The 25,612-nt window shown below is 36.1% G+C and overlaps 1 protein-coding gene across 10 annotated transcripts in view; it reads right to left on the reverse strand.

Annotated features, from left to right (window-relative positions):
• Positions 1–25,612, reverse strand: part of EXOC6 (exocyst complex component 6) — a 192,321-nt gene that overhangs the window by 102,039 nt on the left and 64,670 nt on the right. For all 10 annotated transcript variants that reach the window (XR_003002485.1, XM_024739500.1, XM_024739505.1 and 7 more), the window contains exons 9-15: positions 24,926–25,009; positions 17,668–17,714; positions 17,424–17,544; positions 15,959–16,030; positions 10,959–11,056; positions 6,507–6,612; positions 915–1,024 (exon numbers count right to left, since the gene is read on the reverse strand). Coding sequence is in view for 9 of the 10 variants with exons in the window: in XM_024739500.1 (XP_024595268.1) it covers positions 915–1,024; positions 6,507–6,612; positions 10,959–11,056; positions 15,959–16,030; positions 17,424–17,544; positions 17,668–17,714; positions 24,926–25,009 (638 nt within the window). In the remaining variant the exon portion in view is untranslated. The remainder of the gene's footprint in view (positions 1–914; positions 1,025–6,506; positions 6,613–10,958; positions 11,057–15,958; positions 16,031–17,423; positions 17,545–17,667; positions 17,715–24,925; positions 25,010–25,612) is intronic.

Genomic DNA, 25,612 nt, shown 5'->3' on the forward strand with positions numbered 1-25,612 from the left:
CAATCTACCATCCACATTGTGGCCAGAGTAAACTTTCTAAAATATTACTCCAGTCATGTCGTTTCTTAGTTAAAAATTCTTCAAAAGATCCCCAATGCCTGCAAATAAATATAAAAACTCCAAGCTCTAGTCTCACATCTTATATTGTAGTATCTCATCTGCTCCTACGTCTTATGTGCCTACCATGTGCCAGGCTACACGGAGTGCTTTATACACACTCACTACCTCATTTAATTCTTAAAACCACCCTATGAGTTATTTCTCTCATTTTACAGATGAGGGAACTGCAATTTAAATAGATTAAGTGAGTTGCCCAAAGTCCTACTGCAGCTAGTGAGTGTCAACATCAAGAATCAAGCTCAGGTGTAAGTCTGAAGCTTATGTTCTTAACTACTGCATTATACTGCTCTGTTTTAGATCAGAACTTTAGAATGTTCAATGAAAAAAAAGATAGGCATAAATTATTGGTAGCTCTTGGACCATTAGAGCTCTGCTAATGAAAACTACCACTGTAATAGTCTGTCATTCCTTTTCAATGAACACTCATTTGTATTCACTGTTTTTCCAATGTGGAATGATATTGTGTGTTATGTTATAAGCTAATGTCTTTAAAATACATGTTTAGAAACTTTGGTATAAGAGACTAGTAGAGTATGATGAAGCTTAAGGCAGTGGTTCTTAAACTTGGAGTGTATCAGAATCACCCAGAGTACTTGGTAAAGCCAAGGGCTCCACCCTCAGTTTCTAATTCAGTAGGTCTGAGGTTGCATTTCTAGTTAATCCCAAATGCCACCAAGATATGTAAGCCTTCCAACGAGATAATAGTCCACTGAAGAGTCATGGCCTAAAAATCAAGTGTTAATGTTTCACAAAAATAGCTATGATAAAGATACATTTCTTATTAATAAACTTACCTCCGGTGTAACGACTCTGAAAATTTAAGGCTGGCATAAATAAATTCTTTAACTTGAATATAAATATGAGGCACTGATTGAGACATGGGCAGTTTCTTTGGGAAAGATTGCTGTTGAAAGAAAAACAAAGTTGAAACTGTTGCTGAAATTTTAGAAAAAGATATTCTAATCACCTCAAAAATGTAAAAATTAAATTGATTTCACATTTGAATTAGTAGTTAATACTTGCATTTTAAAGTCTACTGTTATCCCATTATTTTTAAGATTTTAAAAAGAATTAAAATATTTCTGAAGAAAATAATGTGGCAATTTACCTGTTTCTTAAATCATGTTACCAGACTTCTAACAAGCAGAGAAAGTATATAAGTGTGTGTCCTGATGACAAGTATCCTGCAGAAGATGCTTAACTCTTTGCTTCCTTACAGCCGTAATACAGAGTCAGGTTGGCATGAAAGTTATGGGCCAGCTTCCTGGCTCAGTGTCATCAAATAATTCTAAGACTCCCTTCACTTGCTTGAATGCCAATTTAAGAAAGTATCCACTTCATTCCAAAACTCCTAGAATACCTTACAGCAGCTTTCTGAGCTAATATGAAGCTAATGGTTTGCAGTATGCTCCTTGGCTAAAATGCTTTACCAGCCAACATCCATTAGCAAATTCTCAGTCTCCAAAAGGTAAACTCTCCCGAAGATTGTTACCAAAAGCCCCCTCTTTACGCTTCATGAAGCCTAATCTACTTCAATCTTCACATTCATTGCAACTTAGTTTACATCATTGACCTCACGAAGGTCACCAATGACCTCACAGGTGTTAAATCCAGTAACTTTTCATGTTACCTGGTTCACCTGAACAATCTGACACAATGGGCCTCCTGCTTTTTTTTCCCCCCTAAATAAACCCCCATTTTATTTATTTACTTTTGGCCACTCCACGGGGCATGTGGGATCTTATTTTCCCGACCAGTGATCAAACCCGTGCCCCCTGCACTGGAAAAACAGTGTCTTAACCACTGGACCACCAGGGAAGTCTCGCCTCCTGCTTCTTAAAGGATCTCTCCTTCCTTGGAATCCATGACCCACACTGGTTTTCCTTTGTTTCTCTACCTTCTCTATATCTCCTCCTCTAGCCATCCCTTAATTGCTACTCCTTAGGGTTCTATCCTACACTTTCTTCCCTTCTTACCACACATACTGTCCTTAGAGAATCTCACCTACTCTCACCATGCAAGTGCCAATATCTCCCAAATCTAAAACTCTAGGCCAAATCTTTCTCCTGAAGTCCAAATCTGTATATCTAACTAACATTTGAACACCTCCATTTAGCTGTAACATTTGAGACATTCTCAACAGAACCCAAAGTGAAATGATCATCCCTTCTTTCTAAATCTGCTCCTCTTGCGTTTCCTATCTTAGTGAATGCTACCACCAGCCAAGGCAGAAATGTGGCTATCACACTTGTGCCTCTATCTTCATCATCCCTCATATGCAAGTGATAATCAACTCCTGTCATTCCTACTTCCTAAAAACCTCAAATCATATTCCACAGCCATAACTCCCATTCAGGTCACCAATCTCTCTTGCCAAAATAACTGCAACAATCCCCAAGCTAGTATCCCAGCCTTACTCTTCTCCAATCCATTCCCCACACACTAGCCAGAGAGATCTTTCTAAAGCACAAATCTGATTATGTTTTTACTGCTTGAAATCTGGTGGTGACTTATTCGAGCCATCAGGCTAAGCTCCCTAACATTGTTTACAAGGCCTATTATAGTCTGCCACTTTCTACTTCATCTTCATTTTTTGATCTTCGTCTCCTGCACTTCATCAACCTTGTACTTTATACTGCAGAATTACAGCCTTTCTCCATGCTGCTTCTTCTATCTTGAGCAGGGCCAACTTCTGTGAATTGTAATTTCCTGTTTATTTAATCTATCCCTCACTTGACTACAAGTTCCTTGACAGCAGAGACTGAAAAACTAGCACATAGCACAGTGTCTACTAGATAGCAGGTGGATGATAAATCTATGAATTAACATATGTGCTCTTAGGTATCTCCAGCAGAAAGAAACTTACAATAAGCTGGTAGTGAAAACATTTGCAGAGAGCAGTCTCTCTCCAAAACTGGTAGGTTCAACCTTTCCAAATTTAGGAACTGAATTAGGAGTACTACAAAAATCAACTAAAGAGTTGCTGTTCTTTAAAATTACCTTATAATAATGTAAGAGCTAACTCACCTCCAAGTTATGTTTTACAGAATAATGAAACCAATATTAACTATTTGAAAGATATTTCAACTTTAAGAATTGATTTTAATGACATTAAAGACAATATGAACATGTTCTTATTTTAGTCAAAGGATCCTAGTTAAATTAGCAAAGCTATCTGCAAAAAGACAGATTTTAGCATATATGTTCAGTCTTATTCCTTTCTCACTTGTAATTTCTGCTGAAAATAACTCATGGTATTTGAAAGACAATTTCACATCTTTTTCAATCGTTTTAATTGAAAATTATACTTAAAATAGGAAAAAATTAAATATATAAACACACAACCAAGAGACTATTACTAAATAACTTATGGGATTTCTAAGTTATCACATTTAAATTTTCCATGTGCCTTTTGCCTTAATGATAGTTTTTTTTAATGATGAATAATACACAAGCCAATGAATACAATTCCTAACAAGCTTAATCCTCAGATGCTGTATATTTTGGAAGTACCCTACAAGCAAAGTCAAATATCCTTTTAACTATAAATCTATTTAGAATAGTTTAGTGTAATTAGAAGGGAAATTAGAGATTATTTAGTTCAACCTCCTTATTTGACAGATGAGTCAAAATGCCCAAATAGGGTAAGTCACTTGCCCATAATAAGCCACAGACAGAGCTGGCACATGAATCCAGACCAAATCCAGCGCTCTTTTTGCAGATGCTATATCCTGAACACATTTATTACTAAAACAAAACAAAGCCAAGCTGTGAGACAGAGAATATTCTCATAATATTTCTTTTTTAAAAAATACATTTATTGGGCTTCCCTGGTGGCACAGTGGTTGAGAGTCTGCCTGCCGATGCAGGGGACACGGGTTCGTGCCCCGGTCCGGGAAGATCCTACATGCCCTGGAGCGGCTGGGCCAGTGAGTCATGGTCGCTGAGCCTGCGTGTCCGGAGCCTGTGCTCCGCAACGGGAGAGGCCACAACAGTGAGAGGCCCGCATACTGCAAAAAACCCCCACAACATTTATTTATTTGTTTGTTTGTCTATGTATTTATTCTTGGCTGCATTGGGTCTTTGTTGCTGCATGCGAGCTTTCTCTAGTTGCGGTGAGCGGGGGCTACTCTTCGTTGCAGTGCGCATGTTTCTCATTGCCGTGGCTTCCCTTGTTGTGGAGCATGTGCTCTAGGCACGCGGGCTTCAGTAGTTGTGGCCTGCGGGCTTAGGTGCTCTGCGGCATGTGGTATCTTCGCGGACCAGGGATCGAACCCGTGTCCCCTGCATTGGCAGGGGGGTTTCTTTTTTTTTTTTTTTTTTAAGTATTTATTTATTTAATTTTTAGCTGCATTGGGTCTTAGATGTGGCATGTAGGATCTTCGCTAGGGCAATGCAGGCTCTTCATTGCAGCGTGTGGGCTTCTCTCTAGTTGTGGTGTGCAGGTTTTCTCCTCTCTAGTTGTAGTGCACAGGCTCCAGGGTACATGGGCTCTGTAGCTGTGGCGCGTGTGTTCCAGAGCACGCAGCTCTAGTTGAGGCGCACAAGCTCAGTAGTTGTGGCATGCAGGCTTAGTTGTCCCGTGGCATGTGGGATCTTAGTTCCCTGACCAGGGATCGAACCCTCATCCCCTGCATTATAAGGCGGATTCTTTACCACTGGACCACCAGGGAAGTCCTGGCAGGCAGATTCTTAACCACTGCGCCACGAGGTAAGTCCCTCGTAATATTTCTTGACAGGGAAACTTTGATTGGGGTTTCAAAAATACAGAACTAGAGTGCTTCCCTGGTGGCGCAGTGGTTGAGAGTCTGCCTGCCGATGCAGGGGACACAGGTTCGTGCCCCAGTCCGGGAAGATCCCACATGCCGCGGAGCGGCTGGGCCTGTGAGCCATGGCCGCTGATCCTGCGCATCCGGAGCCTGTGCTCCACAACGGGAGAGGCCACAACAGTGAGAGGCCCGCGTACCACACACACACAAAAAAACCAGAACTAGAATAATTATTCTGTTTTTTTGTGTGTATTAGAATACAATTAGGTATATGCAATGGCAGTGTTAGCTATAATCTAAAAGCTATGCATTAAATTACTTGGTCCTGTATTTAGTGACTATTACATGTAATATGCTTAGTTTATGTATATACAAACGTAACATAAAAATTTACAGTCACAATTCACACAACTCATTCAGAATTCACTCTTGTTCATTATTAAGGGATAAAAATGTAGAAAAGGACTAAATTATAAAGTGTTGAAAAAATAATAAAAAAAGATTAAGGGAAAAAAATCAAAAATGAAGAGAATGAAAAAGGTGATAATAACAGGAAATATGATATCCTTTTCTCATAAGATCTAATTCTACCCAGGGATACTGGATTGGTACAAGTGTGTGTGTTTCTGTGTGCATGCACGCATATGGGCAATCAGGTGTATTTCCAGAATACTCTACGTGCTGGTCTATTTCCTTTCTCTAGCCTGTCTTTTGTTCAGACATCTTGACTCCAAAAATAGACATTCTTACTTCAGGAAAAAATCTACAGGTGGCTATTGCCTTCATACACCTCTTACTTAACCAAGATAAACTTTTTTTTTTAAAATAAATTTATTTATTTTATTTTTGGCTGCGTTCAGTCTTCGTTGCTGCGTGTAGGCTTTCTCTACTTGCAGTGAGCAGGGGTTGTCACTCTTAGTTGCGGTGCGTGGGCTTCTTATTGCGGTGGCTTCTCTTGTTACAGAGCACAGGCTCCCAGTGTGTGGGCTTCAGTAGTTGCGGCGCATGGGCTCAGTAGTTGTGGATCGTGGGCTCTAGAGCGCAGGCTCAGTAGTTGTGGCGCATGGGCTTAGTTGCTCCACGGCATGTGGGACCTTCCCAGACCAGGGATCAAACCCGTGTCCCCTGCATTGGCAAGCGGATTCTTAACCACTGTGCCACCAGGGAAGTCCCCAAGATAAACTTTTTATACAAATATATTTCTAGAAAAAAAGCCACAAAATAAGATCTTCCACAGTGATGGAAATTTCAAAGAAATTCTCTCTTTCCTTACAATATTCTCTTCTTCCTATAATCTACTCAACATTTAGTATATCTAATTTGGAATCCACCCAATGATAGTAACACCTGCCCTGGGAATCCACCTAATATTTGGGACAAGGGCTCCTAGTAGCCCCAAGAAAGTCCTTTCTTAACCTCACCAAAACAGTAGTAGTAGTAGTAACATAATCTTTACAAGTTAACAAAACATAATTAATTTTCTCAAATAACACAACAATAACAACAAAGGCCTCAAAAGAAGCTATTCTCACTTACAATATCAGATTAATATAATGTAGCAATAAAAATGATTAATTTATTTTTAAGAAAATTCTTGAATTAAATACTAGCTTGTACCTTTTCAACGTCTGGATCTTGAAAGGGAAATTTACTGATGACTGTTTTATATTCTTCTTCATTAACAATAGGGATGGGACTATAATTATCTTCTTCAAAAATGTCCCTGTTAAGAAAGAAGACAGAATTGAAATTTAATATTAGAAAACATATCAATAGAGTGCTATAGGACAATACTTTTAAAAAACCCCAACTATTACAAAATCATTTTTTGTGTGTCAGTTAAAGTTCTAAACAGGAAAACAGTGCCTAATCACTCAGAATTCTGAAATTCAATAGCAAATAAGTCTGTCCCTCAAAATTAATGTGCAATCTCTTCTTTCCACTTGTTTATTTTACATCCTCTCAGCACTTTAGTTTTTATTTTCTAGTCTAGAACAATTCTCAACATGATATAGTCTGAATGAACTCATTACAACTAAAAATGAGGTGAAGAGTATCCCAGTCACACTTCTTGATAGGAATAACTCTCAAGTTGTATGTTTTTTGTCTTCTCTTTCCAACTAGACCATAAGCTCCTTGAAGATAAAAACAATGTCTTCCAATTGTTTGTCTCTCATAATGTTGTACTTAGTAAGTCAGACACATTTACTACTCACCAAATAGGCAAAGTCATATGACTAGTTTTAGCCATTGGACTGTGAATACAAGTTACATGTGTTGCTTTAAGTCTAAAGCATTTATGAACTAACTGTGCGACCCTTAGTCCCACAGTGATAGGGGAGACCACCATGTTGAGAAAGTAGAATTACAGATGTCAAAAGCTCAAATCTTGGACTACTAGACCCACTATGGACTTCTGTGCAAGTGAGAAATAAAATGCCAGTGTTCATCCAATGAGATTTTGGGCATTTTTGTTACCGTAGCATAACTCAGCCTGTCCTAATATACCTGCTGTCCAATCAACTTCCTTTTAATCAATAATTCAGTTTGATTTTTATGTACTGAGCACCTATTATGTGCTAGTCTGGGCTAACTCTGATGAAAACTCCCTACCCTCATGAAAATAAAAGCAAGATCACTGTTCTCAAGCCTAACAGGAGAGATAGATATGCAAACAAATTATAATGTTTATAATGATGTGTTATACGTACAATAAAAGAGGCACAAGTTTCAGAAATAGGACAAAGGAGGAAGTGATTAACTTTATCAGAGTAGGTGGGGGACATCTCATGAAAAGTTTTACAGAGAAGCTATGGGCTCTGTACGGTCTTCAAAGATGAAAAGAAACACTTCTAATGAGATTATGGGAGAACAGCATTTCAGAAAGATGGAACATAACATGCAAAAACACAAGGGGAGAAAAAAGTATGAGTGTGGGGAGGGGTTGAGTAAAACCACAAGTAGTGCAGTACTACTGGAGTATAAAGTATTCAAGGGACATGGTTTAAAATGAGCCTGGGCAGATAGACAAACTGAGGCACCCAGATTTTATCCTGTAGGCAGTGGAATACCATAGTAGGTTTTAGGCAGAGGAATGTCATAGGAAGACTTTCACAGAGTGGAGGAAAAACTAGGAAAAGGACAATAATGAACAGAGAAAGGCCAGTTAGAAAGACTGAATAATCCAAATAAAAAGTGACGAGAATTTGAATTAAAGCTGTATTTGTGTAGGAAGAGAGGAAGTGGCAGAAACAAGAGTTTTTAAGAAGTAAAATACATGGGATTTAGAAACTCAATGAGGATTATGAGGGAAAGTATTATATAACCCTGATGAATCCGTGGTTTCTAGACAGGGCAAATGGACAAATGATGTATACCTTACCTCATCAGAGACATTTGCTGAGGTAAGGAACATAAGAGAAGGATACGGTTTGGGCAGTGGATGATGAATACCTAATTGATAAATGGCTCTGGCATCTTAATGAGAGGCTGGAAATAAAGTCATATGCTTGTAAATCACTGAGGTGCACAAGGTAGTTAAAATACAACTCTGTTTGGAGCTAGGCAATCAAGAATATAAATAAAACACTAGTGCTCTCAATATAGGTGGAGAGAACCACACATGGATAAACAAAGTATGACAGTAGTCAGATCATAAATTCTATCATGGATGTCATCAAGTTTTAATTATTCAGTACTGATAACTTACTTTTTCCCCATTTAATTGTTAGGTTGTCAATTCACTACTTGTACAGTCTTTGAAGATACAGATCAAGGACAAAAAATGCTTAAAATCTGCTACTTCTTAAAAATCTAAGCAAAAAGCATGATCTAGAACAGTACTGAAAGCAGAAGTCAAAATATATTTCGTAATTACAATTGACATGCTATCATTTGCTCTCATCCATGATGATAATGGAGGATAATGTTAATCCTATCTCTTTTTGAAGGAACCCACTAGCTTTTCAGAGAGAAAACAATACCTCACAGTTTCCCCAATCTTGAGGAACAATCTCACTACTAGAAGTCTTAAGATAGATAAGAGAGAATAGCTGGTTCAATACAAATCTAACAGCAACTGTAAAAACTTAAACACTCTTCTGAAAAGGGTAAGTTAATAACAGAAATCCTATAAGTAAAGATTTTTATATACAAATATATATAAATAAAGATATATTATATCACATTAGATCATGGCATATATATTATATATTACCATCCCTATCAATAAGCACTACCTCTATTTCTAAAATACTAAATATCAAAAATTGTTAATATTTATACATGACTCATCTAAGACTGTCAATTATTCATTTGGGACAACATCCTGACAAGATCACTCCTATGGAATGTTAATACAAAAAGCTTAAATAAGGATTGATTTAGTTCATCTTAATAGAAGTGTATAACCTTGTAAACCACTTCGGTATTTTAAAAGATTTCTATCACAGTGTTCAGAAGGTCAGCCCTCCATAGGTTTTGAAAACTGATGGGGTAAATGCCAAGCTAGTGTTAAATCATTTAACATATTTTCTATTTTAATAACATCAACTATTATTGCCACATTGTTTCTATCATATTTTGGCTAACCTAGATGTAAGCTCTCAAGATTGACTTTTTGTTGAAACAAAGAAAAAAAGAAAGGAAGGGAGAAAGGCAGAAAGGGAGAGAGAAAAGTTTTTAGAATTTAAAAAGGAGGGAGCTGATATTTCTTTTCATGGCAATACAAAATTATATAGTTATTAAAATACTTTGTGGGCTTCCCTGGTGGCGCAGTGGTTGAGAATCCGCCTGCTAATGCAGGGGACACGGGTTCGAGCCCTGGTCTGGGAAGATTCCACATGCCGCGGAGCGACTAGGCCCGTGAGCCACAACTACTGAGCCTGCGCGTCTAGAGCCTGTGCTCCACAACAAGAGAGGCCGCGATAGTGAGAGGCCCGCGCACCGCGATGAAGACTGGCCCCCGCTTGCCACAACTAGAGAAAGCCCTCGCACAGAAATGAAGACGCACCACAGCAAAAATAAATTAATTCATTAATAAACTCCTACCTACAACATCTTCTTTAAAAAAAAAAAAAAACAAAAAAACTTTGTGCCCTGAAGGCAAGTGGTTAAAGCGAAAATAATTGTCCTAATTAGATACTTTAAGATTTTTAATTTAACAATTATGTTGTTTGTAAAAATAGCACTTTCCCCAAACAAAAATTATTAGCCATAAATTTTTGTCTCTAGTACTAAATACCATTGAATATTTACAGCCTCATATCTAATCATTTACTGGGGAAAAAAACTACAGAGATTAGGACTAAAAGTAGAACAATTAAAAATTGATTATAAGTGGTATAGTCACTGTGGAAAGCAGTATGGAGGTCTTCAAAATATTTAACATATATTAACCATACAATCCAGCAATTCCACTTCTGGGTATATGCCCAAAAGAATTGAAAATAGGGACCCAAACAGATAACTGTTCACCAAGGTTCATAGTGGCACCATCCACAATTGCTAAAAGGTGAAAACAACCCAAATATCTGTAAGTGGATGAATGGATAAATAAAATGTGATATACATAATGAAATGTTATTTAGCCTTAAAAAGGAATGAAATTTTGACACATACAATATGGATGAAGCTTGAAGACATTATGCTAAGTGAAATAATCCAGATACACAAAAAACAGACAAATCCAGACACAAAAACCAAACATTGTATGATTCTACTTATATGAAGTACCTAGAGTAGTCGAATTCATAGAGACAAAGCAGAATGGTGATTGTCAGGGACTAGAAGAAGAGAATGGGGGTTACTGTTTAACTGGTACAGAGTTTCAGCTTAGGAAGATAAAAAAGTTCTGGAGATGGATAGTGGTGATGGTTGCAACAATGTGAATATACTTAATGCCACTGAACTGTACATTCATAAAAGGTTAAAATTGTAAGTTTTATGTTATATATATTTTACCACAATAAAAAATATTATAAGCATTTTTTATTGCTAAATGCAAAAACCAATTACTTTAGCATCTGACAAACTTTTTCATTACATTAAGGCACCATGGCTTAGACTAACCTGAAAACTCCAGCCCATTTTTTAAGCAGTGTTTCATTGTATTGATCTCTTATTTCAAATAAAAGGTCAAAAAGTCGGTTCACTGGAAAACCATAACCCTAAAACACACACAAAAAAGCAGATAAACAAGTAAAATAAATAAAGATAATCATTTTTTAAAGTTCAGAATACTAGAGAACTGTTTGAAGTGATCACTGTATCACATTGTATGCCATCCTAACAGTATGAAAAAAAGATATCCTTTTGACTTTCTACTAAGTTGTACTAGGTAAAAAAGAGTCTAGAAAGAGTTTTATGAACTGGAATAATTTTTCTATTTCTTCTCTCTCTTTATTGTCTGGATTACATTGTTAACCTTAAAAAGTATTAGAGGGGCTTCCCTGGTGGCGCAGTGGTTGAGAGTCCGCCTGCCGATGCAGGAGACACGGGTTCGTGCCCCGGTCCGGGAGGATCCCACATGCCGCGGAGCGGCTGGGCCCGTGAGCCATGGCCGCTGGGCCTGCGCGTCCGGAGCCTGTGCTCCGCAACGGAAGAGGCCACAACAGTGAGGGGCCCGTGTACCGCAAAAAAAAAAAAAAAAAGTATTAGAAGTCAGAATTGGAGAAAAAGTTCAAGATTAGTGATCTATACATCTGTGTCTTGGGAAGTTGCCTCTAAATAAGATACAAGAAGAAAAGAGAATACATTCTGTCCGAAACATGATGGTTTCCTTTTGTACCTTCAATTTAACACTGACTTTGTTGTACAGGGAAAAGTTATCAAACGTAACACTCCAAAACTTTATTCCTTTGCAACTCCAAATCCATTTGAAATGCTACCCATATCAGGACCTAACATTTCTGCTCGCCTCAAAGTTGTCCCTATTCCCCTTCAAGGCTTACGTCTTCATCTTTGGTCTTGATCCTATCTCCTCCTGCAGGAACTGCTCCATGGATTATCTACTCTGCTGTGTCTTTAACTTCCACTAGCTCCTTTCTCTTCACTAAATAAACATGCTAAATTGCCTCCCATCTTTAAACCAAGAACAACTAAAGAAAACAAAAAAGCCTTCCCTCAGTTTCCTGTGTCACTCCTTCCATAGCCAAACCTACTACAATCTAACTCTCTCACTCCTATTCCCTTATTGAAACTGCTCTTAGCAATGTCACAGAGAATCTCCTGAATATAAAATTCCATGATCTCTCACTCCATCTTACCTCTGTTTCTTGAAACTCTTCTGTTTTGAATTCTGTAACACCACTCTCTCTCCTTGTTCTCCTTTTATCTATGAGTAATCCTTCTGGATTCCTTTTTTCTTCTATCTCTATCCTTCAATCTTTTCTTCTAGCTCTCTAGGGCAATTTCCAGTTGATTGACTTCAAACACTACTTACTCTGATTATTCTCAATCTGTACCTCTAGCTAGACCTCTATAAATTCTAAATATTTAATTCCAACAGCAATTAGACAGCTCTAGTCAGTCTGCCAACAGGAACATTAACTTATCTCTTCCCTTTCAGACTAAACCACGTGTTCTTCCTATTTCCTATCCCTGTTAATAGTTCTATCATCAATCCAATTTATCAAGAAAGAAACCTGAAAGTCATCTAAATGCCCTCAAAACAAACACATCTAATCAGTCATCAAATTCTTTTGATTTTACCTCCTTTACAAATCTCATTCAAACCTATCATTCTTCTCTATCATTTACTACCTTTATTTCTTCCAGAAATCTTCCCAGTATCACTGTTTTACTTCAGGTCCTTAACATCTCTTGCCTAGACCACTGTAAGAGCTTCCTAAACTGAAATTCCAACCATCCTGTCTCTTTCAACTCAATCTATTGCCCAACTCTTAAAATTATCATCTGAAAGTGCACATCTGATCACGCCACTTCCCTATAGAAAGCTTACTAAAGCCTCACAAGACATGCCACAATCTGGCTCAAACTACCTTATCAGTTTCATTACCACTCTCTGCCCTTCTTTGCTTACACTCAAACACTACAGTTTCTAACACCATTAAGCTGCTCAGCCAGTCTCATGCTCACCATACCATACCTCTACCTGTAATTAACACATGCTATTTTGTCTGCCATTAATGCCTCTTCCTTCATATCTACTTGCTGAACTCATATTTCCTTCAAAATCCAGCGCACATTTCAACTTTCTGTGTAGCCTTTCCCAACTCCTGGAATCAAAGTTATCATTCTATCTTCTATGAGCCCAAAGCTCTTTAACATATTACTAAATTAGTATGTCTTATTATACATCTTATTTGTTTACAACTAAAGTGTGAATTTCTTGAAGCCAAGAACATTTATGTCCCTACTGTTCTACTGATTTTTATATCTATCATTGTATACATCATCTAGCTGCTGGCACATAGTGGGTGCTCAAAAAAATGTTAATGAACGAATCAATAAATGCTTGCTTTTTATTTGCTTAATAGGCAGTAAGCAGAACTATGAACATGCTGATGTTTTTTATTTTTAATTTATTGTTTAGTCAGCTTTGTTTTAAATGGTGAAATAATTACATTTTTAAAAGAAAAAAAATTCCTTAAGTTGGCAAAGTGCCAATTTTAAAAGCTAAATATTGTGCAATATTCTTTAATTAGTTAAAGGTTAATTAGAAAAGACCCTCCGCAGGATTCCCCTGGTGGTCCAGTGGTAAGAATCTGCCTTCCAATGCAGGGGATGTGGGTTCGATCCCTGATTGGGGAACTAAGATCCCACATGCCACAGGGCAACTAAACCGGCACGCTCTCAAGCCTGCGTGCCACAACTAGAGAGCCCGCATGCAGCAACTACTGAGACCGCATGCCACAACTAGAGAGCTCACGTGCTGCAACTACTGAGCCCACATGCTCTGGAGCCCGTACACAACTAGAGAGCCCTCGTGCTGCAACTACTGAGCCTGCGTGCCACAACTAGACAGAAGCCTGCACGCCACAACGAAAGATCCTGCATGCCACAACAAAGATCCCGTGTGCCGCAACTAAGGCCAGACACAGCCAAATAAATAAATAAATAAATAATTTTTTTAAAAAGAGAAGACCTTCCTCAATTCTTCAATTATTAAGTGTAACTTGAAAAGCCAGTATTTATTAATTCAGTGTGAGATTTACCTAATAATCAGCCTGTCAGTATTCAGTGAAATGAAAATACTGCAGGATTTCTGAATAAATAAGAAGAACTGGTTCGTTTTCCTTAACTTTATTTCAAAGTAGTAGGATGAGAAAGGTATATTTACAAGGGTTTATGCACCCATCACTGTTGCTTTTTTAATGCTTCTATTATTTGAATGTTGTCTATTACTCCTTGATTCTCTGCAGAGTTCCTTGGAAACACATCAAATACTCAGTCTACAACTGAATCTACAGTTGTACTCAAAGTGCCAACTCAAGAACAGTTTGTATGGTTTTTAAAAAAGAGGTAAGGAGCTTGCACCAGAATATAAATCAATGCTGATACTGATATCAAGAAAGTCTTGTTACCAAAAAAAAAAAAAAGCCAACTGAGCTAAATTTTGTACTTAGTGACATAGTTGATTTACATTCTGACAAAAGTTTCTTTTCATTATGGATCCATAACAAACGATTTGTAGACCTGTGATCTCTGGACCATATTTTGAGTAGCAATGCTTTAAGTCATTAAGGATAGCAAAGGTCCCTCAAGTTACTTAGACATAGGCCCCAGATATTAAGGCAGTCTTTAATAAAGCTTCCTAAGTTTTCTTACAGAGAGATCAGTATTACAGGTACATTAGTCACAAAATTTATGAAAGCAAAAAAACCCCAAATTATTTTGGTATTACAGTATAAGCCATACAAGCTAATAAAGATGTAAGGTAATAAAATAATTTACTAAGGAGCTTGTGGTATCTTCTCCTTAGGTTTAAGAATAAAATAGATAACTATTATTCTAGGATGGAAAGACTCCTGTGATTAAAGCCAACAATTTAGCATTTGCCTAAGCATTTTTTATGAAGCTATAGATCTAAAAGATTCTCTAAGGGGAAAAAAGATTTACATGTCAAATATGTTGGGAAAATGCTGCATAATCACCTTCCTTTTGGAAACGTATGGTGTAAATTTGCTCTGAGATAGGCTTTTAGTGGAAAAATCTGTTTTGCTTCACTCAGCATTTTCTAAACATTTTTGACCACAGAACTTTTTAAGTAACATCTATTATCACACTTCGGAAAATGCTGGTCTATATTTCACAAAAAAGTTATTCCAATCATAAAAATCCCATAAATATAAGCATGAAAAACAAATGCAATCAATTCTTTATTATCTGTGATCAAGGAGGAGGGACAAGTTTAAAACTTTGATACTGAAAACCACAAAGACATTGAGTTTTAAGATAATTCAGTTTTAACCTTATTTTAAAAAGAAAAACAAAACCCAAAATGCAAAGAAGTAAAGTGATTTGCTCACAGTCACAGTACACCTGAAATTAGGAAGAAAATAAGTACACACAGCTTTCAAACTAGTATGTGTTTTCATATACAGTATCACATTTAAAACTCAAAACAATTCTGAAAACTAGTAATTAACAAACTCATTTTCACAAATGAGGATCTAAAGTTTAGAAAAGTTGTAGACATACAATTAGTCAATAGCAAAGGTTGAATATAAACTCCGGGTCTTTGTGATTCCACAGCTCATGTTCATTATCCTCAGGCAGAACTTTAATCTTCTAATTTCTAGTTCAGGGTTCTTTCCACTACACCGTGTATTTTTTTTTTAACTGCAAAAATATTGTATCTACTCTAACAGAATGACCAATATTTTAAAAGATGGTAATATTCCCTGAGCTCTGTCCAAGCTTCAAAATCAGGAAGGAGGTGGTATTAAAAGTCCTGAGTAATAGGAGAATATCAATACATAAGTAAACATTTGATTACTACTAATTTACTACCATTAAGCCACAATAAAATAAATGAGTGTGGTCTATGTTTTGAATAGCTTTAAGTGCTCAAATAGCCATTAATTGAATATTAGATTATCACCCACCTGCAAAGTATCTGCAAATATTACAATGAGATTCTTCAGTTCCAGAACAAGATCAGGATCAGTGCAATAAGACTGTGAGAATGAAGGGTAAGTGGGGGTGGAAACACAAACAAACAAACACACACCAGAGTCATTTGGTTAAAAACTAAGAAATAAAACTTAAAAATTTCTCCCTTAATTTGCCTGATTTACAATAAATTTGAAGTCTTGGTTATTAGATCCACAGCTGGCTTCCTCTGTTCATGAAAAATTTCGTAGGGAAAGATCATAACATGACATAACTAAAGTATTTGTATTATATGAAAAGAAATTTTTCTGAAATTTGTACACACTAAACTTTGGTCAAAGCAATGATGCTTATATTTCTAAAAGTCTTTAAATTTTAAGGAACTAGTTATTTCAAATTGAAAAAATGGTTTATATATAGACCATATATTTCTACTTTTCAATTATTTATTCTATTATAAAAGAGATACAATCAATATATTTCTCCAATACAAGAAATGACAATTTAAGTATTTTCTTAGTAATGCACCAAAGAAAAATAATTAATTTCAAAGAGATAGTGAAATTCATTCTTGTTCCCTTAATAGCATGTCATAAGATTTTAAATGTGATATGTTGCATTTAATATATTATGATCTCATACGTGATGCCATGGAATTAATAGGAAGCACACTATCATATTACATATTCATAGCTGGCCTGAATATAAACCATGATAAAATGTATTGTTCTTTATTATAATATGTTAGAAAAAGTTGTAGTTCATTGGACAAACACTGTATCCAGAATCTATGTCCCTGATAAATAAAAATATACTTATAATCTAAATATCACTTAAACTAATAATCTTCCTGCAAAATACTTTCAATCTCTATTCTCAATAATAAAATTTTAAATAATAGATTATAAAACTTTAAGTTTGGGGAAATTTCACTGAAGGTAAACTCCCAAAATTGTCTTAAGAAAAAGTCCACACTAAAAAATTATTAATTTCAATAGTCTTTATAACACTTCTAAATGAGTTCGAATTCTGAGAACTGCATATTTTTAAGAAATTTATAACTGTATTACTGCAAACAAATTATAAACATCGAAGAACAAGTTCTACTGAGTTTTAATGGTGGAGTTTACTTTGGAAACAAAGAATCTGGACTGATAATTAAAAACCCTTTCTTCATGGTGCTTTTCAGTGATCTAATGAAGAGGTCAGTTGAGACTAATGAGACCAGCTTAATTCTTCATCTTCTATAATGCTGGACTAAAAGTGTCTTCAGAAGCCCCACTCAGTTGCAATATTACCAGACAAACAAAGGCCTGTCATTACTACTTCCAAATCTGAGCAATTACCAAAAAAAAATGCAGAACTGATGGAGGTATAGTTTCCTTCTGACATTATGCATTTCAGAAGTTCTAGAAGTAACTGAATTAAAAATTTAGTAACATAAATTGTCTGACTTACTGAATGAGCTCTAAGGACAGCAATTATCTTTGAGAGGGCCATGTTCCAAAGTTCATCAGTGTATGCCCTGGTTACTAATCCTTGGGTCACATGTAAAATGTGATCTTCCACCACAAAGAACCTAAGAACAGTAATTACCAAAATAACATGAGTTAAAAAAAAATTAAAACCTAAATAGGAGATCATTAGTTCTGACACATAACACAATATCAAAATAATACTTATTGCCATATTAGATACATACCCTACAATTTGAGTGAAATATCTTCTATAGCCATCAACTGTTTCATGCTTTAAATGAAAAATAAAAATCAATTTAAAACAATAAATATCAGTAACATAAAAGTAAGTTCCAAATCAGTGCAACATTTATTAACAAATATTTATTGAGAGTCTACTATATGCTGCATACATTTATAAGGCACCAAGGATACACTGGTAAATAACAAAAAGTCCTTACCCCTCATGGAACTTGCATTCAAAAGGAAATGAACAATAAACAAATTAAAAAGTCAGTATGATTTCAGAACCTCCTTCTCAGCAGGCTAGTTCAAGCTACCATCATCTCTCACTTGGACAATTACATCATTCTCCTACCTAGTCTTCCAAGCTTTCAGGCTTGATCCCTACAGTCTATTCTCCAGACAGATGCCAGAATGATAGTTTTTCAAACAGTAATCAAATAATTATATCATTTGCTAAAAACCCTCTAATGACTTTTCCTGTGATTCACAATAAAAGTCCAATTCCTTTAAAATGGTCTACGATTTCCCACTGTTTATAATTTTAACAATAGGTATACAGGAAAATATTTGATCATTTGAATTTCATAAAAGTGTATTACATGAAATATAACAATTAAGTTCAAATATTATATTTTATATATTTCATAAAAGTGATCAAAAATTTCAAACATCTGGATTTTTCAGGAGGGGACTGTTATTACTTTTTGGCTTAAAAATACTATGATCAGAGAATACAGTCTCCATGACACAAATGTTTGATATTTCTTGATACCTGCTTTATAACACAGTATGTAGTCACATTTTATGTTCCATGTGTACTTAAAAAAAATGTTTCTACAGGTGTTGAAACAGAATTCCTTTTTTTTTTTTTTGGCTGCACTGTGTGGCTTTTGGGATCTCAGTTCCCCGACCAGGGACTGAACCTGGGCCCATGGCAGTGAAAGCGCTGAGTCTTAACCACTGGACCCTCAAGGAATTCCCAAACAGAATTCTATACAGTTTATTAGATAAGCCTATTAAGCATGTTCTGTATTCTTACTAATATTCTGTCTACTGGCTGATAAGATACTGAAGCATCCACTATGCTTATGGATGTTTTTATTTATCCGTTAAGCTGTGGCAATTTTGCTTTAAATATTTTGAGTCAATGTTATCAAGTACTTATAGATTTAAATCACCATTTTTATCAACTCTAAGACATAAATTTTTTTTTATTATTCTAGCTTTTTAAAATTATATTTAAGTAGAGAAGCAAGAAGAACAGAAGCAAGAAGGACAGAAGCAAGGAGACAGCAGAAGCAAGAAGAATTACAATCCTGCAGCCTGTGGAACAAAAACCACATTCGCAGAAAGACAAGATGAAAAGGCAGAGGGCTATGTACCAGATGAAGGAACAAGATAAAACCCCAGAAAAACAACTAAATGAAGTGGAGATAGGCAACCTTCCAGAAAAAGAATTAGGGTTGAGAATTTGCCTGCCGATGCACAGGACACGGGTTCGTGCCCTGGTCCAGGGGGATCCCACGTGCCGTGGAGTGGCTGGGCCCGTAAGCCATGGCCGCTGAGCCTGCGCGTCTGGAGCCTGTGCTCCACAACAGGAGAGGCCACGACAGTGAGAGGCCTGCGTACCGCAAAAAAAAAATCTTCTAACAAACAAAAGTCCAGGACCAGATGGCTTCACAGGTGAATTCTATCAAACATTTAGAGAAGAGCTAACACCCATCCTTCTCAAACTCTTCCAAAAATTGCAGATGAAGGAACACTCCCAAATTCATTCCATGAGGCCCCCATCACCCTGATACCAAAACTAGACAAAGATACTACAAAAAAAGAAAATTACAGACCAATATCACTGATGAATACACATGCAAAAATCCTCAACAAAATACTAGCAAACAGAATCCAACAACACATTAAAAGGATCATATACCATGACCAAGTGGGATTTATCCCAGGGATGCAAGGATTCTTCCATATATGCAAATCAATCAGTGTGATACACCATATTAACAAACTGAAGAATAAAAACCATATTATCATCTCAATAGATGCACAAAAAGCTTTTGACAAAATTCAACACCTATTTATGATAAAAACTCTCCAGAAAGTGGGCATAGAGGGAACCTACCTCAACATAATGAAGGCCATATACAACAAACCCACAGCAAACATCATTCTCAATGGTGAAAAACTGAAAGCATTTCCTCTAAGATCAGGAACAAGACAAGGATGTCCACTCTCACCACTATTATTCAACATAGTTTTGGAAGTCCTAGCCACGGCAATCAGAGAAGAAAAAGAAATAAGAGGAATACAAATTGGAAAAGAAGAAGTAAAACTGTCACTGTTTGCAGAGGACATGGTATTATACATAGAGAATCCTTAAAATGCCACCAGAAAACTACTAGAGCTAATCAATGAACTTGGTAAAGTTGCAGGATACAAAATTAATGCACAGAAATTTCTTGCTTTCCTATACACTAATGAAGAAAAATCCGAAAGAGAAATTAAGGAAACTCTCCCATTTACCATTGCAACAAAAAGAATAAAATACCAGGGAATAAACCTACCTAGGGAGACAAAAGACCTGTATGCAGAAAACTATAAGACACTGATGAAAGAAATTAAAGATGATACCAACAGATGAAGAGAAAAACTGTAATTGAAAAAGACACATGCACCCCAATGTTCATTGCTGCACTACTTACAGTAGCCAGTTCATGGAAGCAACCTAAATGCCCATCGACAGACAAATGGGTAAAGAAGATGTGGTACATATATACAATGGAATATTACTCAGACATAAAAAGGAATGAAATTGGGTCATTTGTAGAGACGTGGATGGATCTAGAGACTGTCATACAGAGTGAAGTAAGTCAGAAAAACAAATATCGTATATTAACACATATATGTGGAACCTAGAAAAATGGTACAGATGAACTGGTTTGCAGAGCAGAAATTGAGACACAGATGTAGAGAAAAAATAAAAATTATATTTAAGTATATATTGTTTCTATTCTTTTAGTGGTTACAGAAATTACATTATGCATACTTAAGTAATCAAACTCTAAAATTAATCAATAATTTTACTCTTTTCTGGACAATTCCAAAAGTGTAGAACAGTTTCACTTCATTAACTTCCATCTCACTCTAATGTTTATGTTATTGTTACTGTGCATTTCAACTCTATCTTGTTTTAATGTCCATAATATTTTATTAATATTATTTTCTACAGTCAACACAGATTTGTCCACATATTTATACTTTCCTTGCTATTCATTCATTCTAGCATCTCATATCTTCCATTTGGCATCACTTTCCTTTTGACTGCAGTATATCCTTTCTTTAGTAAGGGTGTCTTGGTAACAAACTCTCCTCTTCTTTGCCTGAAAATGTCTATCTTTGCCCTTGTTCCGCTGAATATAGAATCCCAGGAAGACAGTTATTTTCCTTCAGCACTGAAAATATTCCACTGTCTTGTTTATTTGAAAATAATCTCTTCTCTCTGGGTATTTCTGAGGTCTTCTCTTTATCTTTGCTTTTAAAGTCAAATTTACTGAGGCATAATTTACATAAAGCAAAATTAAAACGCTTTTTACATACAGAGTCCGATGAGTTTTGATGAACGTAGACATTTGTGTCACCACAACCAAAATCAAGATATAGAATATTTCCATCTCATAAAAAGTTCCCTTTATGCCCCTCTATAGTGAATCACTCTGCCCAACCCTGGCCCGTTGTCACAGATCCCATTCTATCCCATAGTTTTGCCTTTTCAAAAATGTCATGTAACACAAATCGTACTATACATAACTTTGCTGTATCTGAATTTTTTCACCTAGAATAGTGTTTTTAAGATTTATCCATGTCACTTCATGTATCAGTTCCTTTTCTACTGCTGAGTAGTATTCCATTACGTTGAGGTACAACTTTTTTTTTTTTTTTGGTATGCAGGCCTCTCACTGTTGTGGCCTCTCCCGTTGCGGAGCACAGGCTCCAGACGTGCAGGCTCAGTGGCCATGGCTCACGGGCCTAGCTGCTCCATGGCATGTGGGATCTTCCCGGACCGGGTCACAAACCCGTGTCCCCTGCATTGGCAGGCAGACTCTCAACCACTGCGCCACCAGGGAAGCCCGAGATACAACAATCTGTTTGTCTATTCACTAGCTCACAGACATTTGAGATGTTTCCAGTTTCTGCCATTTATGAATAAAGCTACTATAAACATTCACATATGAGCCACTATGTGGATAAATTTTGATCTCTCACAGGTGAAAACCTAGAAGTGCTGGGTCATATGGCAAGTGTATGCTTAACATTATAACAAACTGTCAAACTATTTTCCAAAGTGGCAGTACAATATTTATACCTATCAGAAGTTTATGAGAGTTCTACCTGCTCCAAATCCTCACCAGCACTTGCTATTATCGATCTTTTTAATTTTAGCCATTCTAGTAGGTATGTAGAAGTGTCTCATTGTGGTTTTAATTTGCATTTCCCTGATGAAAAATGATATTTAACATCTTTTCATGTGCTTACTTGCCATCTGTGTATCTTTGGTAAAATGTCTATTTGAATCTTTTTAGTCTGTCTTTAGTTAGTTATACAAGTTCTTTATATATTCTGGATACAAGCCTTTTATTAGACATGAGTTTTGCAAATGTTCTCTCCATCTATGTCTTGCCTTTTCATTTTCTTGATACTGCCTTTTGAAGGGTAGAAGTTTTCCATTTTGATGTTCAATCTATCAATTTCTTTCTTTTATGGTTCATGCTTTATGTATGTCACCCAAGAAAATACTGCCTAACCCAAAGTCACAAAGATTTTAACCTTTGTTTTTTCTAAAAGTTTTACAATTTTGGCTCTTATATTTGGGTCCATGATCCATTTCTTGAAATGTTGAATGAGGTAAGCATCAACATTCATTTTTTTGCACATGGATAATTTCATTCTCTTGTAGTAAAAAGACACACTGTACAATTTCAAGTTTTTTAATATTTATTGAGATTTATTTTATTACCCAGAATATGATCTATCTTGGTGAAACTTCCAGGTACACTTGGAAAAGCACGTGTATTCTGCTGCTTTGGGTGAATTATTCGATAAATGTCAATTAGTTCACTTAGCTCATAATGTTTTTCAGGTCTTCTATTTTCTCTTTATCTTTGGTGTTCTACATTTTCATTTTAAGTTCTCTAAAAATGTACTTCTTTTTATTTAACCTACTTGGATTCCTTGGACTTGACTGTAGGTTTCTGTTTCTCATCTGTCTTAGTAAGTTCTCAGGTATTACCTCAAATATTCCTCTGTCCCTCTTGTTCTATCCTCTCTTTCTAAAACTGCAACTAAATATGTTAGACCTCTCTGTATCTCCTCTATCTTTCTTCTATATTTTTATTCTTTTGTCACTCTATGATGTAGTCTAGCAATTTCTTCAGATCAACTAAGAGAATTCATCAACCTGTTCACAAAATTTTTCATGTTGGCTAGTATATCTTTTTTTTTATTTTTTATTTTTTTGTGGTACGCGGGCCTCTCACTGCTGTGGCCTCTCCCATTGAGGAGAACAGGCTCCGGACGCGCAGACTCAGCGGCCATGGCTCACAGGCCCAGCCGCTCCGTGGCATGTGGGATCTTCCTGGACCGGGGCACAAACCCGTGTCCCCTGCATCGGCAGGCGGACTCTCAACCACTGCGCCACCAGGGAAGCCCTGGCTAATATATCTTTAATTACTAGGTATTCTACTTGATTTTTTTTCCACATTTTTTTGGTAATTCCTTTAGAGTTTCTTGTTGCCTAATGATATCAGCAAGCTTGCCTTTTTTTTTTTTTTTTTAAGCTTGCCTTTTATTTCTTTAAATATAATAGTGTTATTTTATATTTTATGCCTAATAACTCAAACATTGAAAGTCTTTTACAATTGATTTCTGTTGTCAATATTTCTAATGATTCTCACTTGTTTGATAGCTAATTCTGAGTATGAGTTGCTAATTTTCCTTGAAACCTCAACTATGGATATCCTTTAATTTGGTATGAAGGTTCGGAGAAGAACTGCATTTGCTTCTACTAGGCACCTGGAGACAATATCAAAATGGAACCACTTTAAATTTTCAGCTTGAGATTTTTTTCATTATCCAAGTAGAATGAATTTGGATTGCAAACACATCTGAGGAACTGCTTGTTATGAATTCTCAGAGATTTTTTTCTCTTTGTTCACTCAGCACTAGGATTTGGGATAGGCAATTTTCTTTAGTGTATTTGGCAGAGGACCAGAGAGTTTTTGCTAGATGGTTTTATCTCTAGGTCATACTAATAATGGGCTATAATTCTTTGGAGTCTCAGCCTTACAAAGGAGACAGTCTCTTATCACCCACTTTGGGTGACTCTATGCTTAGCCCCCTGTACCCCTATGTCCTCAAAACTTATGCTTTCCCATTCAGCCCATGCCCCTAGGATAAAAGCTACATTCAGTTCTTCATTATGCCTGTCTGAATTTCTTTCCTCATTTAGGTTTTCCTGTTTTGTTTTTCTTATATTTAGGTGTACTGAGGTATAAGTTACATGAACAAAACTCTTTTTCATGTGCTGTTTCTATGTGTTTTCACAAATACATCTAGTCACATACCTATCACCGTAACCAACATATAGAACAGTTCCATATTGACTTAGTTTGCTTTTTTTTTTTACATTATGGATTATTTTATTTCAATTTTTCCTTATTTTTCTACAGTGAATACATCACAATTTTATAACCAAAAAAATACATATATTCTTGAGAATGACTAATAAAAATCCCACAAACAAAGCCCTTTCAGATTACTTATTTCGTCTTTGTCAGGACTATACTTTCCTACCTGATCCTCAGTACATTTAAAAAGAATTTAAGATTTTAAAAAATGTTTTATCCAGCACCTTTAGTTGTTTTTGCAGTAGAACAATTAATCAAGATACACAGCCTACCACATCGTCAGAAACTAATTATCACTCCCTGACATTTTATATATTTACTTATTTATCTTTTTATGTATTCATTGTCTTATTTATTCACTTACAGTCTATCTTCCCAATAGAATGTAAGTTCATGAGAGAAGGGACTTAGCCATAGCCATTTTGTTCACTGCTGTAACCTTCACACCTAAACCAATGATTGGAAATGGTAGGTATTCAATAAATATTTGTAGTTGAATGCATGCCTTGAAGAAATTAAAGAGGATAAAAACTTCAACATAACCAATTCAAAATTTTCACATACTTACCATATTTGACTGGGGTTGCAATACCAGTCTTGCCTGTTTCTTTCTTTGTTTTCGGTAATAATTTTCAAATGTTTCCTCATCACCCTAAAATAAAATCAGAAGAGTACATATACACATACACAAACACACTGCTAAACAGAAAACCTTACCCCGTAAGAGTCAATTTTCAGTTTTTAACAACTGGATTTAAATGCGGAATGGTATTTCATATTGAATACCAAGAACAAGTTCTGGCATTATGGTTCATAGATAGTAACCTTGTTTGGTATCATGACAATTAAGAAGACTAAAGGTAAGTTCAAATAATTTGACTGTTGCCCAACTTGTCACTTAGCCTTTATACATTTTTGACTGACGAAAGAAAATATCGCTGTCAGTGAGGGAAATTAAGAAAATTAGTTGGCAAGCCTCAACTTCTGAACATGTTGTATAAGAACTAAGAAAATCTGACCACAGGACAAAATATACTATTTCTAACATGGTTTACTATTAATCTGCACAGGAAGAGAAAGGGAGGAACCCTTTGTGAATACTGTCCCTTGATTAATCATTAAAGAAGACTTCTCCTTTATTTGGCACCTTGGAAGTTTTTACACATCAAGACAATGCACAATGGTACCACCAGGTATCAGTGAAGGATATGTCTTTCTTTTATAAAGTAAGTGTGGTAGCCTCCAAGACACCCCC

The sequence above is a fragment of the Neophocaena asiaeorientalis genome, unplaced genomic scaffold (genome assembly GCF_003031525.2).
Source record: "Neophocaena asiaeorientalis asiaeorientalis breed wild unplaced genomic scaffold, Neophocaena_asiaeorientalis_V1.1 scaffold597, whole genome shotgun sequence".
NCBI classification, from domain to species: domain Eukaryota; kingdom Metazoa; phylum Chordata; class Mammalia; order Artiodactyla; family Phocoenidae; genus Neophocaena; species Neophocaena asiaeorientalis.